Source organism: Fukomys damarensis, unplaced genomic scaffold (genome assembly GCF_012274545.1).
Source record: "Fukomys damarensis isolate Sample0158 unplaced genomic scaffold, DMR_v1.0_HiC HiC_scaffold_19, whole genome shotgun sequence".
In the NCBI taxonomy this organism is placed as follows: domain Eukaryota; kingdom Metazoa; phylum Chordata; class Mammalia; order Rodentia; family Bathyergidae; genus Fukomys; species Fukomys damarensis.
Genome location: NW_022900931.1, coordinates 48,472,143 through 48,486,246, shown reverse-complemented (window position 1 = coordinate 48,486,246; position 14,104 = coordinate 48,472,143). Strand labels below are relative to the sequence as shown.

General features: G+C 41.4%; 1 protein-coding gene across 1 annotated transcript; it reads left to right on the top strand.

The window, feature by feature from the left end:
- The first annotated feature begins 338 nt into the window (after nt 1-338).
- On the top strand, nt 339-1,430 carry Apcs (amyloid P component, serum). Its single transcript, XM_010616693.2, has 2 exons — nt 339-565; nt 672-1,430. Exons 1-2 carry the CDS (start codon nt 502-504, stop codon nt 1,277-1,279), a joined length of 672 nt encoding a protein of 223 aa, XP_010614995.1. The 5' UTR covers nt 339-501; the 3' UTR covers nt 1,280-1,430.
- The last annotated feature ends 12,674 nt before the right edge of the window (nt 1,431-14,104 follow it).

The window sequence follows — 14,104 nt, the reverse complement described above, 5'->3', positions numbered from 1 at the left end:
AGAAGGCTGCTTCACGGAACTAGACAAGGCAGGCCTTGTTCCCACGACACATGAGAAACCTGGGCCTAGGAAGACCCTTCACATGGCAGGACACAGGGCCACCTGAGGAAGAAGCCCCTGGAGAGTGGGGTGAGCGCCCCCTGTGGCCAGCCCAACCCCTCCTCCCACCCACAATTCTGGGACTCTGAAACTCTGCAACCACCTCTTCCTGGCAACAGAGCCTGGGTCACAGACGCAGCTGTCACTCGTGTCTAATAAATAACTCCAATTGATTTCCCAGCCCAAGGCTTCATCATTCTGTTTTCATCAGCAGCTCTGATTACTGGAGCGGGGTTGTGGGGTGGGGTCTGGAAAATCACTCACATGTTACTGTGCTCTCCATCCCCCAGCCCCAACCCAGGTGCAGATAAAGCCTAAAGCGCCAAGACTGGGAATCTCAGAGCTGAGTGGGCAGACACTGTGCTGTCACTGCTGCTGCTGTCACAGCCCCAGCCCAAGAATATGGACAAGATTCTTCTTTGGGTCTCTGTCCTTACCATTTTCCTGGAGGCCTTTGCTCAGACAGGTAGGAAGTTGGGATGGTCAAGGAGTATGAAAGGAGAAAAGGGGTTGAACCTGGGATGTTTTTTCCCCTAGGTAAAAATCACTGTATGTCTTATTTTGCTCCACAGACCTCAACGAGAAGGTATTTGTGTTTCCTAGAGAATCTGCCAGTGATCACGTCAGCCTAATTGCAAACCTGAAGGAACCTCTGCAGAACTTTACCTTGTGTTTACGAGCTTATAGTGACCTTACCCGTCCCTACAGCCTCTTCTCCTACAGTACCCAAGGCAAGGATAATGAACTGCTACTTTATAAAGAAAAAGTGGGAGAGTACAGTCTATACATTGGAGGGAGCAGAGTCACAGCCAAGGTAATGGAAAAGTTTCCTGTTCCAGCGCACATCTGTACCAGCTGGGAGTCCTCCTCTGGCATTGCTGAGTTTTGGGTCAATGGACAGCCTTTAGTGAAAAAAGGCCTGAAGAAGGGCTACTCTGTAACACCTCAACCCAAAATTATCATAGGGCAGGAGCAGGATGCCTATGGAGGAAAGTTTGATCAGAGCCAGGCCTTTGTGGGAGAGATTGGGGACTTGTACATGTGGAACTCTGTGCTGTCTCAAGATGAGATCCTGTCTGTGTATGAGGGATCCCCTGGACTGGCTAATATTTTGGACTGGCAGGCTCTGAACTACGAATTAAAAGGCTATGTCATCATCAAGCCCCGGGTATGGGACTGAGGTCTAACACTGACCAAATCTCTTGAAAATGAAATGGCCAACATCTATGAGATCTCAAAAACCTGGATACTAGAGCCTTTATCTGTAGTTCTTTTTTGAATGTCCCACCTATGTTTCTGCCTAATAAAAATATTGTATTATGTCCCCTGCACTAGTAATAGTCCCAAATACTTTCTGGTAGATCTACTTTTTTTTCTTTTGGTAATTGATATTTCATTATCCAGGAAAATCCGATTAGAAAACTATGGAGAAGGGAAGCTTTAAGTCACTACAAAGATATCAAAGCCACAGCACTTACTGTGGGGGGTAGTGCCTATAAGCTACTAATAATCATTTTAGTAACAACTTGAAATACATGCAGAATTACAACACAAATTCTTCTATTTGTTTTTCCAACTACAAATCAATCAAAAAGAAGTCTGAGGTTGCTCTAGGGAAATAGCTATAATGAGATAAGTAAGCAATAGTTGAGAACTTGACAGTAAGTAATGAGATGGGGGGAAACTAGGAGACTAGGAATGAAAAGTAAAAATGTATCAGAAACTGAAGCCATTTCATGTGAAGACAAATATAATTTTATGTCTCAAAAATCCCAGAGGTACTGTACAAGTCCTGACTTTCATAATGCTGCCCCAATGTCCTCAAGATCACATTATAATCTGAATACTGCTCACATTAATGCCCTATTTAAAATCCATTTATGGATCGCTTCTTCTCACGGGATATAATTTAAACTTCCTCATATGACTTTGCTCTCCATAACCTGATTTTCTCACCTCTCTGTTCCATTTCGGATGCATCAGAGCACAGCAAGTGACTTGCTGATTCTAACACTGCAAAACAGTTGTAGAACTTACCAGTCCTAGTTATTTTCATAGTGCCTAGCATATTCTTAAAAAATAGATGCTATGGCTTAGATCTTAAATGTCCCCAAAAGACTCATGCATTTAGAGGTGGGACTTTTGGAAGGTGATTGGATCATGGGGGTGCTGTACCTGACTTGCTGGTAAGAGGCTGGATCTGGTAAGAAGAAGTGGGTAACCGGGAGCATGAGCCGGAAGGTTATATATCTCCCTCCTTGGTTCCTCCCTTCTCTCTGCTTTCTGGCTGCCATGATGTGAGGAGCTTTCTTCCACCAGACCCTCCCACCATGCCCTTCCTGTCTTGGATACAGCAGACTATGGAGTGAAAAAATGAGCCCAAACAAATGTTTCTTTCTTCCTTTAAGTTTTGGGTGCTGGGTATTTTGTCTCATGGATGAGAAAGTGACTAAGGCAGTAGGGCTTGCCTTTCCACAGAAGCAAGGACCACAGAGGGCATTTGGGGTGCATACAGACAAAATGGCAGACTTTTTATCCACAGATGACAGAGCAAGAGGCCAAGAGAAATCAGAAAGATAATAACCAGGACAGCAGGACAGCCAAAATGGTTACTTCAATCGCCTGATGCCAATCACCCAGAATGAACCAAGAGGCAGCCAAAAGACCAAGAAAGGAGAGAATCTGAGAATTCTGTAACAGATTAAAGCAAGGAGGAGCAGGAAGAACCTAGGAAGTTTTGCTACTCAGAGCATCAACCTAGTTAGACAGGGATTATAGTAATGTGGAAAATAATTAGTTTCTAGTTTCTATCTCATGAGTTCAGGTTTGCTTTATGATCTCTTAATATGAACCACCTCTCCATAAACTTGTAGTGTGAGCACTAGAAAGATCTATTCTCATCTAACAAATGTTTCCCAAGAACATGTGAACACATTGTTTGCCCTAACATTGTGTAAGCATTCAACGGTAGGCTGTTTTAGTTTAACAATCCCTCTGCCAACAAACCTAAGCAAATTTCACAAGTGAAGCCAGCGCACTCAAATAGTAGCACCCATTTGTTCAATTAATTATTGAACCACAATTCCATTCCAGGCACTCTGCCAGGTGCTGAAAATGTTATATTGGGTGAAATAATCACGTTGTTTGCCTTTGTGGAGTTTATATTCTAATAAGTCTGTGTCATCTAAATATGGATTTCTCCCAACAATAATCAGCCTTCCTGCAATACATTCCTTAAAATTCTAGATTTTTATTCTATTTTGGGTTGATTTCCCAATGCTCCCCTTACCAATTCCATCTGAGTTAGAGGCATCATTTATTTTTGTTGATCATTTGCAACTTCTTATATATCACTTAGGATCTGCTGTTCAAATCTAGTTTCTTGCCCGTGGAAATCCTCTGCCCCTTATAATGGTTGTTTTTTCACAAAATCTAAGGTTGTTGGCTCTTTCTTATGAGTTAGAGGTATTATTTATTTTTATTGATCATTTGCAACTTTTTACATGTGTCTTAAAGTCTGCTGTTCAAATCTAGTTTCTTGCTCTTGGAAATTTTCTTCCCCTTAAAATGGATTTTTTGACAGAATAGAAGATCACTTGTCAGCTCTTTCTTCTAGGTGGCCCACACTTCATCCAGAAGAAACCATCATTCATTCTTTGTCTCCATAAACTCTAGGAGTCAAAGACTATCTGAATGCAGAAAATACATTCTTGCTTCTACCATGGCTGTAGCTCCCTCAAATCCTCTAGGAGGAGCATATTGTAATCCTTCTGAGTGATTCCATGGGAATCCCCTCATTAAGCCTGATATGAAAGAAGTGGAAGGATCAACCATAAACTCTGAAGATACCGGGGAGGATCCCCACTTCTCCCTCAAGCAACAAATCTATCCAAAATCTTTGGAAAGATTGCTTCCAATTTCTACATTCTGTCTAGTCTCCATACCTTGTAGCAGGCAGGACACAAGAGCTGGTTCTTAATCATTTCCTCTGTCATTTTTTCATATGAGTAACTGCTATTTTTATTATCGAATATGCAAGTTTATGATATCAATGGCTCATTGAAAACTGAAGAAAGGAAAGTTCCTTTTAACCTCATTTAAAACAGAAATGGAATTTCTGGAAACTTGATTTGGGCATTTTTCTCAAGAACAGCAGTTGACACAATGAAGAAAGCAGCAAAAGTCACATAGGAAAACTACACAGGTGATTTGGCCTATAAGGAAAATGGAAAGATTCAGAAATCACTGTAACCCAGGAAAACGATGTCGGTAGTGATGCCATAATTGCCTTGATAATTGTCCCCTCCCCACGCTTACCACTTAGGTTTAAACCCAGAGAACAAGTAATGCACAAGGTGTGCAATGAGGGGAACAGCAATCATCTCTAAAAAGAGAAGCAATTTTGAGCCTCTATCTTGTACAAATAAGGACCTGATCCTTATCTGCTGGCTACAGAAAATCAAATAAAAACCTTTAGCCACATGGTTCTAGGACTGGTTTCCCCAGAGATGTCCACAGAGGATTTTCCTGGATGAGGAGGTTCTGCTATTAGCTCTCTGTAGGTTTGTTTCATATGGGGACCTCTTTGGAGAGGTCTGAAGTTAAAGCGATGAGCTCTCTTTGACTCAGAATATACCTCAACTCAGACTTGGTTTAGAGTGAGAAAGAAAAAGATATTTTAACAGTATCAACACTAGAAGGCACAAATACATAGTCACATTTGGAGAGTAATGTGATGACTCTTGGTATTCATGTGACTTTCTAGAAAGTATAAGTGTCTGGGTCCATTCAAAGAACAGAAGGAAAGGGAAGGAGGAATGACATGAGTCACTTTTAAACTTTGTTGACAGGATTAAAGAGCTGATTAATTTATCCACTTGTCTCCATTTTTATTTTAAAATGTTTTATTTAGTGTTTGTCTGGCATTAGCCACTCATCTCAAAGTTCAATTGAGGAGATGCCAAGAGGTTCCACCAAATAGTTTGAACACTGCTACAGGCATAATGGCACATAAAGCAAAGTAAGTCTAATGTTATCGATACAGTGTAATGAGCTCTGGTCACAGGGCTGTGTCTACAGGGAGAGACCAAAGGCAAAGCACTTCACCCAGAGCACTAGTGGCTGCAAGTTTCTCAAGGCAATTTCATGGGGTTCTTGGGGGGATTAAACGGGATGATATATGCAAAGACCAACTCAGTACAAGTTCTAACACAGTGTAAGCTCAGCAATTGTCATCTGTGATTTTAATGAGGATAAGTATAAAAATGATTCCCTAAAACTTTAAGTCATTCACCTGTTTTAACTCCTTGCTATAATCCAAAAAACAAAAAGGAATATCCATGCTCCATTTTCAGTTCCTGAACCTAAATCTAATTTTTACCTAAACAGATGAGGTAAATTCTTTCTATACGCAAAGAGGACCATCACGTTGGACTTAATACAAGTGCTTTTCTCATTGATAATAACTCATCAAAGACAAAGCACTATCAAGGATCCAAAAGAATGCTGAATGGTGCCAAGCGATCGGCAGCACATCCTCACCTGAGCTGAGCTAGTCTTCCCTGTAGGAAGAGCTAAGTCCCAGGCTATGTGAGGCCAAAGTTTTCCGCGTATTCCTCGTGTGACCCACTTATAATGAGATCCCCTGACTCATTCCTTGACTCTGATAAGGCTTTTGGAAAATGAACCCAGGAGACAAGAGCTAGACAACAGAACTTCTCTTTCCAGAGTCCCTTCCAAATCACAAAATTTAAGGGGGCGGCATCTCTAAAGGCAAAGCCAAGAGAGCCAGCAGGGCTCTGTGTGATTGACACCTCGTGCTCAGCCAGTGTCCAATGAAATACAAGTGCCCTAATAATCTAGTAAGATTGGCCCAGACCCTGATAAGGCTAATCCTTGAAAGACACAAAAATACCGTGATTTCCTTTAGCAAAAAAATGACAGTGACATTTCCTGGCATTGCAGTAGTCTCTTGTAAATAGATCATAATTATCTGGTATGTTTTAAAACCAGAAAACCGCACAGACAAATTTCCTGCATTCAGGAAAGGAGCAGACGCTTTTGGGTTTGAGGAGGCTTCTGTCTCACATAAAAGCATCATTCTCCTTGCTTATTTAAGTAGTTCATGTAAGCATCAGTCTCTTACAAAGTCCCCTTCTCCACCTCTGTATCCTTGGCTCTATTTGTTGTTAAAATGACAGGCTAGGAGAGGGAAGGGAAGCGAAGGAAGGAGGGAGAGAGAGGGGGAGGGGAGGCAGAAAGGGAATTGTGGTAATGAGGCACTATTATTTTTAACTGCAAAATTCCTTTACACACAAAATTTAATTACAGAGCCTACCTCGCAATTCTAATGTTTTAAAAACAGATTCTGTTTCTAGGCACAAAAGTAACACAAAGATTGAACTGTTTTTGCAGTGTCCATGGTTTCAATAATAATTTCTTCTCTTTGCGAATGGCATTTCCTTTTCACCATCACATTGTTTCCCCCTCTACTCTATTTTTCTTTTTCCTCTGGTGGGCATATTGGCTTCATGACTAAGATTTTGATGCATGAGCACATTTCAGTGTTCTTACTCTCCCACAGGGTTTTTATCCTTTTGGAATGTATAAATCATTTTGAAAGCTCCTTTCTGCTCTATACCATGCTTTTGAGATTATCTACTGGTGTGTTCTTTACACAGAAACACCCTGAGGGCACAGTCACAAAGAGGGGCCTGGCTTGGGTGGCAGAAGGACGGCTGCCACTTTGCTCAGCTGCACTGCATACTTTGGTCCTGGGCAGAGACTAAAATAGCAAGCGGTGGGTAAAGAGGTGGCCTTCTGGGATTAAAACAATGGTCCTGCTCATTGACACACGCCCAAGCTGCTGAGAACACACTCCACCTAACTACCAGTAGAACTGACACACTTCACTGGCCCCGTGGTGCCCTTTGTGACATCTTCTTGTTCTGGGGCAGCCTTGGTGCCCCTGCTACCTGACTTCTTCTGTGTCAGATTATGAAATGACCAGTGAGAACTGCCAGAGTGGTTTACTCTCACCTTGCACATTCACCACCCTTTTTACCATGGCCATCCTCACTTTCAGGAATAGTAAGAGCCTTGCTTTTACTACCTGTGTCGGCCAGCTTTTCCATTGCTGGGAAAAATATCGGATACCAGCAACTTAAAAGAAAGAGCAGAGATTTGCTTTAGCTCGGCTTCAAAGATTTCAGCCCATGATTCACTGGCTGCAAGGCGGAAACATCAAAAAAGAGGGACGCGGTGGAAGAGAATCCTTCAACTCATCACATCCAGGGAGCATAGTGCGAGGGAAGAGCCAGAGAGGAAGGGGCCAAGGAATCGGTACAGGGTTACCTTCCATGATCTGTTCCTCCTACGGGGCCTTACCTCCCTTTCAGCCAAACGCATCAATTAAAATTAGTGCTCTCACAATACTGTCACCTCTCCAGGAGTCTCCAAGCAGGTTGACAATCCGGTTTAATGGCACACCACCCAGCCCATAAATTCCTCCACACTAACAATTTTGGAAGGAAAAGTAAGGTAACTAGGAGATGGCCTTAATTATATAAAGGACTCCAAAACATCCCTGTGTATGTTACAAAATGGAGTAAAATACATAATAGAATTTCTCTCAGGGAGAGTAACGTGGTTGGGAAGAATACCTGGAGAAATTAGGGTCAGCAGATGGCACCTACTCCACTGGGTGTCAAAAGCCAGTAAAGTGTACTCTGTAGAGGACAAATCCCAACTATGTGGGGGCTCTTTTGTTTCTTCATTGTAGGGAATGGAATGAGTGGCTTTCCTTTGCAGCTGAGCTTCTCAGAGAGGAGGCCTGCCAGCTTCCCTAACAGTGGTGCTTTTCCCTTCCCTCACACATCACACATCTTTCTTCTGCCGTCATGCACCCATATGGGCTTATTTTGCACATAGTCCAATAATCCCAGAGGTTACTTTGCCTCGTGACACAAGAGCTACCTTTCTGTGTGTAGGTGTTGTTGTGATATTTGCTCAGTACCACCTAGCAATGCATTTCTCCAACTTGGCATCAGCAGTAAGTGATGAGTGATAGCAGATACAATAAGGCATGGATGGAAAGAACACAGGTTTGAAAGGACTGTTCTTGTTTCCATCGCCCACTGAATCCAATTTAAATGTGTACCCTCAGCGATAAAGTTGCTTCTTTTCCCTTTGTCTTCCTGGGCTTATGAACTGGGCCCACTTTGTCTATCCTGTCTATTATTCAAAGAGAGTAAATTTATATTTACACAAAATATATATTTTTAACAAATCAGAGTCCGATATAGGGTAAAAGCAGCATTTTTTAGGCCCTAAGTTAAAGATAGAGAATTTTTTTTCTCCTCCTTCTTTGATTCAGTCTTGTATTTTTTGTTTCTCTTCCCTGATCCAAATAGCTACAGTCTTCCTGGCTTAATGCCTTGTTAAATCATATTCTGTCACTCACTGCAGTAGGCTCACCAGCAAAGGGAAAGGTCATATGAAATCTGTTGTTCTCATCTGACATATTAACAGAATTGTACTTTCTTTACTCCATGTAACCAGGCTTTGCAGCACAGATCTCTGTCCTCATACCTAACAGTGGCATTCTCTGAAGAGCTTGAGTTCATCCAGGATGTCTCTCTCCTAACAGCAAGCGACCCCTTTCACTGCCATAGAGAATACATATACTATCAACTTAATTGTAAGAAGAAGTTTATTAGACTGCCTCACAAAATCAGAGCTGATGAGTCCCATAAAGGCCATGCGCAGGCTTGGAGAGCGAAGGAGGCTAGAAGCTTCTCAGTTCAAGAAATTGAAAATCTCAGAATGAGAAGCTAAGCCAAGGATGCAGCCCAAGTTTTGGTCCAAAGGCCAAAGAATCTCATCTGATATCTAAGGGCACTAGTAACAGAAAACGCACCTGCTCAGGAAGGGAGGGAGCAGGGCACTGGGGAAAGACAATTGTTTTCCCCTACTTCTGCTTTTTTTGTTTTATGCAAGCTTCTAGTCAATTGCATGGTGCTGCCTGTACCCAGATGGGTGTTCCCTCCCCTAGTTCGTGGACCATGTGCCATTGTCCCCTAGAAACAACCTCACGGACACATGCAGAAGTATGCCTTACCAATCTTCTAGGCATCTCTCAACCCAGGCAAATCGGCAACCAAAATTAACCATGATGTCAGGCCTGTCCTTTGGTGTGCAGAAGGGGACAAAAGAACAGGGGAGGTCTGAGCAGGAAAGGAGAGCAGTGATGGGAAGGTGGACAGAAATGAAGCCCTTCGAACCTCTTCTGGCAGCAGTGGCTACTTCCCACTGCCCAGCACTCCCCTTCCTACCTCGCCACTCAACCCCTCCTTCCACAGCCCAGGGAGCGCAGACAAAAGTTCTCTCGCCCATGTTCTTTCTCAGTCTTAACTCCCACAGCTGCAGATACGCTGCAGGCCTCTGGTGCAATCTGAAGTTAAGTGTCAGAGCTGGGCCCAGGAAGAAGAGGTGGCAAAAAGGATGAGTCACAAACCTTGAAGGAGAAACATCTCCAGTTCTGTTGCCTACAATGGTTCAAATATGTGTCCAGTTCTTTAAATAAATATGTGTTGTTTTAATATTTTAGATAATTAAACACTGCATTATGTAGTGGAAAGACAGAGCATCTGATAGAAAACCTGGGTTGAGGTCCTCACTCTGTATCCGTTAGCACCTTTTAATGAATATGATTTTTTAAAAAAAAAAAAAAAAACCCTGCCTCAGTGACCATCAAAAGTAGTTTTACTCCCTTTACCTATTCATTTTGTGCAGACTGTTATCTAGTGAAAAATGACTTCCATTGCTTTCAGCAGAACCATTTGCTCCCCTGCTACCCACGCAGTTACTTGCGCTTTCTTATGTGTTCCTAAAGCTGGCTGAAGGACATTATACCAGTACAGCATTTTTATCATTATGCATTTTTTTGCTTGCTTCTGTGACCAGGCCACAGACATACTGACATCAGGAACTGTGCTCCTTGTTATAATACCCCCATTCCTGGAACAGGGCTCTGTAGCATGGGTGCTGGATAATTCCTCACTTTGTGATTGCATACCTACTAATATAAAACTCTACACTTGGACTTCCTAATAGTCTAGGGAAAAAAAAAAACACATTCTCACAGTCATGCCTGCTGTCTTAGATCATTCATGCTGTCACAACAAAATACTCCTATGGCAGGGTAATTTGAAACTAAAGAAATTCACTTCTCACAGTTCTGGAGGCTGGGAAGTGCAAAATCAAGGTCCTCGCAGGCCCAGTGTGCTGTGAGAGTGTGGTTTCTACTGCCGAGATGGTACCTTACTACTGCACACTCCACGCAGACAGATGCTGTGTCCGTTCGTGAAGGAAGAACCGAAGGCTAAGATGGGCCTGGCTAGTCCCTTCAGCCCTTTTGTAAAGCTGCAAATTCCATTTTTTTGAGGGCTTTGCCCTTAGGACTTAATCACCTCCTAAGGGCCTCACCTTTCAACATGAATTTTGGAAGGGGCACAGGCATCTCAACCTTAGCAGCTGTTGTTTTTCTGTGTTCTCTGCATTTGGCCCTTACCTGGGACAAAAAACAGTCTTAAGCAGGTTCACATTGGCAGGATCACATGGGTCTGTTTTTTTGCCTTCCCTGGATTTTCTGCAAGCCAACTTCTGCATTGTGTTTAGCCCTCTCTCGGTCCCAGCACTGATTAATCCCTTAGCAACACACAACCAGAAACAGTTTTTCACAAAAGGCCAAGAGTTATCAAGAAAATAATTCTTACCTATATTAGAATGTAATCTTTGAAATTACTTTACGAGAAACACATTTTTAAATAGACTGATGTGTCAAATACAATTAAGAATCAGGACATTTCCTAGGGGAGCTGGATGCGAGTGAAACATAAGCTTTGAACACCCCCAAAAATGTGAAAGGGAGGGCACAAGAGATGAAGAAAGTAGAGGTGATCAAAGCATGTGATCTGCATGTATTAATCTGCAAAAGTGAAAAGAAATAAATAAAATTCAATCATAGAATAAAAGGATCAGAACATTTTCTAATTATGCTTTTGGCTACATGACAAACAAATCCATTACGAGGCCAGAAAATCCTTCCACAATTTTAGATCTTGTGTTGCATTCCAGCAAAAGCTTAGCCTCCAGTGTCGCTAGGGCCCAAACACTCACAGTTTTAACCACCTAATTTCCCAAGCCCTATTTCTCCTGTAAGGAAACAATGACTAAATAAGAAAACAGACATGAAAATTCAACCACCAGCAAAATAAAAATCTTGACTGGGCTGAGTAACTATCTCTGGAAAATGAGAGAAGAGAGAAAGAAGCAGAAGAAGACGCTGAAGGGGAGATAAGTGGTAGATTTTAGATGGAGCCAACTTTTTAGAAACCCATCTCTGGCAGGAGCACAAATTCCAAAACAGCATAACAATTTAGTACAAAACCACCATCTATGGAGGGTTTACTCTGGGGCAGGTCCTACACTAAGTGGTAGTCACATTCTTCCACTTAATGCTTCCATTCTATATGTGACACTTTATAACTTCAAGTATAATAAATGTAGTTCATTTTTAAAATGGGAAGAAGTATTTATCTTATACCTACTTTTTAGGTTAATGGTAGGAAAGTTAGTTGACTTGCTTCAGGTTGCACAGTTCGTAGCGGACAGAACTAGAGTTAATACCAAGATCCAACAGCTAACTTCAACCTGCACGTGCTCTTCTCTGTCTCACCACCATTGCTCAATCTTAATCTTCCTTAAAGAATGAGAAATTAGATTCACTCATAGGAAAATGGATACATACTGAAGATATACTCCTAAGTGAAATAAATAAGTCACACATGGGTAAATACTGAATAGTTTCTCTGGTGTGAATAAACTATAATAGTACATAAGATCCTAATGAGATAATTGACAACGTGAAATAGGAAGAAAGGGCTAAAGGTGTAGGGAGAGTGGGAAGAGTATTAAAGGGAAAAGAAAAAAATATGAGAAAATGACAAAATGGAAATAAAATGTTTGTAAATGGGGAGGGGAGGAGGGGGTGAAGGGCGGGCAGGGACAAGGGGAAAAAATGAGAACCAAGACCTGTCACATAAAGGTACAAGATCCCAATAATAAATGTAACTGTGCTGTATAACTAAAATGTATCAATAAACTCAATTTTAAAAAATCTTAATCTTCCTGAAACATATCATTTCCTGCCCAACTTGGAGTCACTCTGGTCTCGTTCTGGACATCCCTTCTCTAAATAACTTATCAATATTCCTTCTCTGAGCTCCCTCATTCTGCCTTGTTTCTGCCTTGGCAAAGTAGCAAAATCACCCATTTACCAGTCAAACCCCTCACCACAAAACAAACCCTTCAGCAGAAAGACTGCTTCTGCATCCCAGTGTCGAGCCAGTTCTTGGCATATGAAATACCTGAGCAAGTTATTTATTAAATATAAAATTGAAATGTGTAACGAACACATTTGTAACTGCTTCTTCATGACTTCATGCATTAACAGTAAACGTCCATTGCTCTCCTGTCAGGCATCCAGTTGCTCACAGAGCAGACTTTGCCTCTGTTCGAAAGAGCTCACCAACTCTCCTGCTTCAGAAATTCTGTATTTCCCTTTTGTGATCTTTCTATCTCCTTTCTTGTTTTCAAGATATGAACTGTCGGATCTCTAAGCTGTCAGCATACTAGACTAGAGCAACAATCTTTTTTTCTTCTATACTATTGCCAAACTGTGGTAGAATAGAAAAAGTAGATGAACAGTGCATAAAATTATCTGGAAAGTAGCACCTTTGGGAGAGTGCACTACATAAGAGTTAAGAAAAGGATCTGCCAGGATTGTCACCTTGCCCTGACCACATCCTAAATGTTCTGACCTCTCTATGAATCTGTTTCCAGAATTATAAAATTCAGTAGTGATACTGCCTAGGGATATATATATATATATAAAAAAAAAAAACTAGACTTCTACAATTTCACAGGACCTGAAGAAGGTAGACAGAAAATACATACCCTGAATGTAGATACATGTACATATGAACATATACAAAACACCTACATAGTATCATAAGTCTATTTATCAAAAGTATGTTCCATGAAGACACTATGCTATGTACTAGGGATAGAATAATGATTATACCAGAACCCCTCTGGGGATAGAATAATGATTATATCAGAACCCCTGTCTAAAAGAAAAAAGCAAAGGAATTAAAAACTTATTTAAGTAGTTAGAATAAAGTATGATAAATCTTGTGATGGGAAAAATATTGGATGCTATGGGAACACACTTTGGTGGATTCTAAACAAATTAAAGGGGTGAAGGAAAAGCTATCAAAAGAAGTTGAATTCAAGCTCAAAATTAGAAGACTCAGTAAGAGTCAGTTGGATGAAAAGTACACCAAAGGATCTAGGAAAGGAAGATCGAAAGTGTATTCCAGGCAGGGAAAGCAGCAACTGCAAAAGTAAGAAAGTAATTCTAATCACAAATAATTGAATAGAGCTAGGGTATAAAATTCATAGGACACTGCCAGGACAGCGAAGTATCAAGATGACATGTGGTGAATGACTTGATAACCCACACTAATGAGTGGGAGCTCTAAACATAGTGAAAAGCATGTATACACCTTCGAGCAAAGTGGTCACATGATTTAATTTCTCATCCAAAAAGCTCACTCTGACAGCAGATTAGAATATGAACAGGAAACGGAGTATAACGTGGGAAGACAGGCTGGGAAGAGCTTGTTGGACTACAGAAGACAGCCGCGATGGGCTGGGCTGGGGTAGAAGTTCTGATGAAAAGAAAGTGGCAAATCTGAGACAGCTGTAAGAGATAAGATTGACATTTCTTGGGGACAGAGTAAAAGATGATCCTGAAATTTCTGTCTTGGGCAAATCGGAGTAGAGTCAATATTTTAAAATGCTAGGAGAGAAGCAGTTGGGTATGAAAGAGACAATAGTAAACAGGATTTAGGGCCTTAAAATTTGAAGTACTTATGAAGTA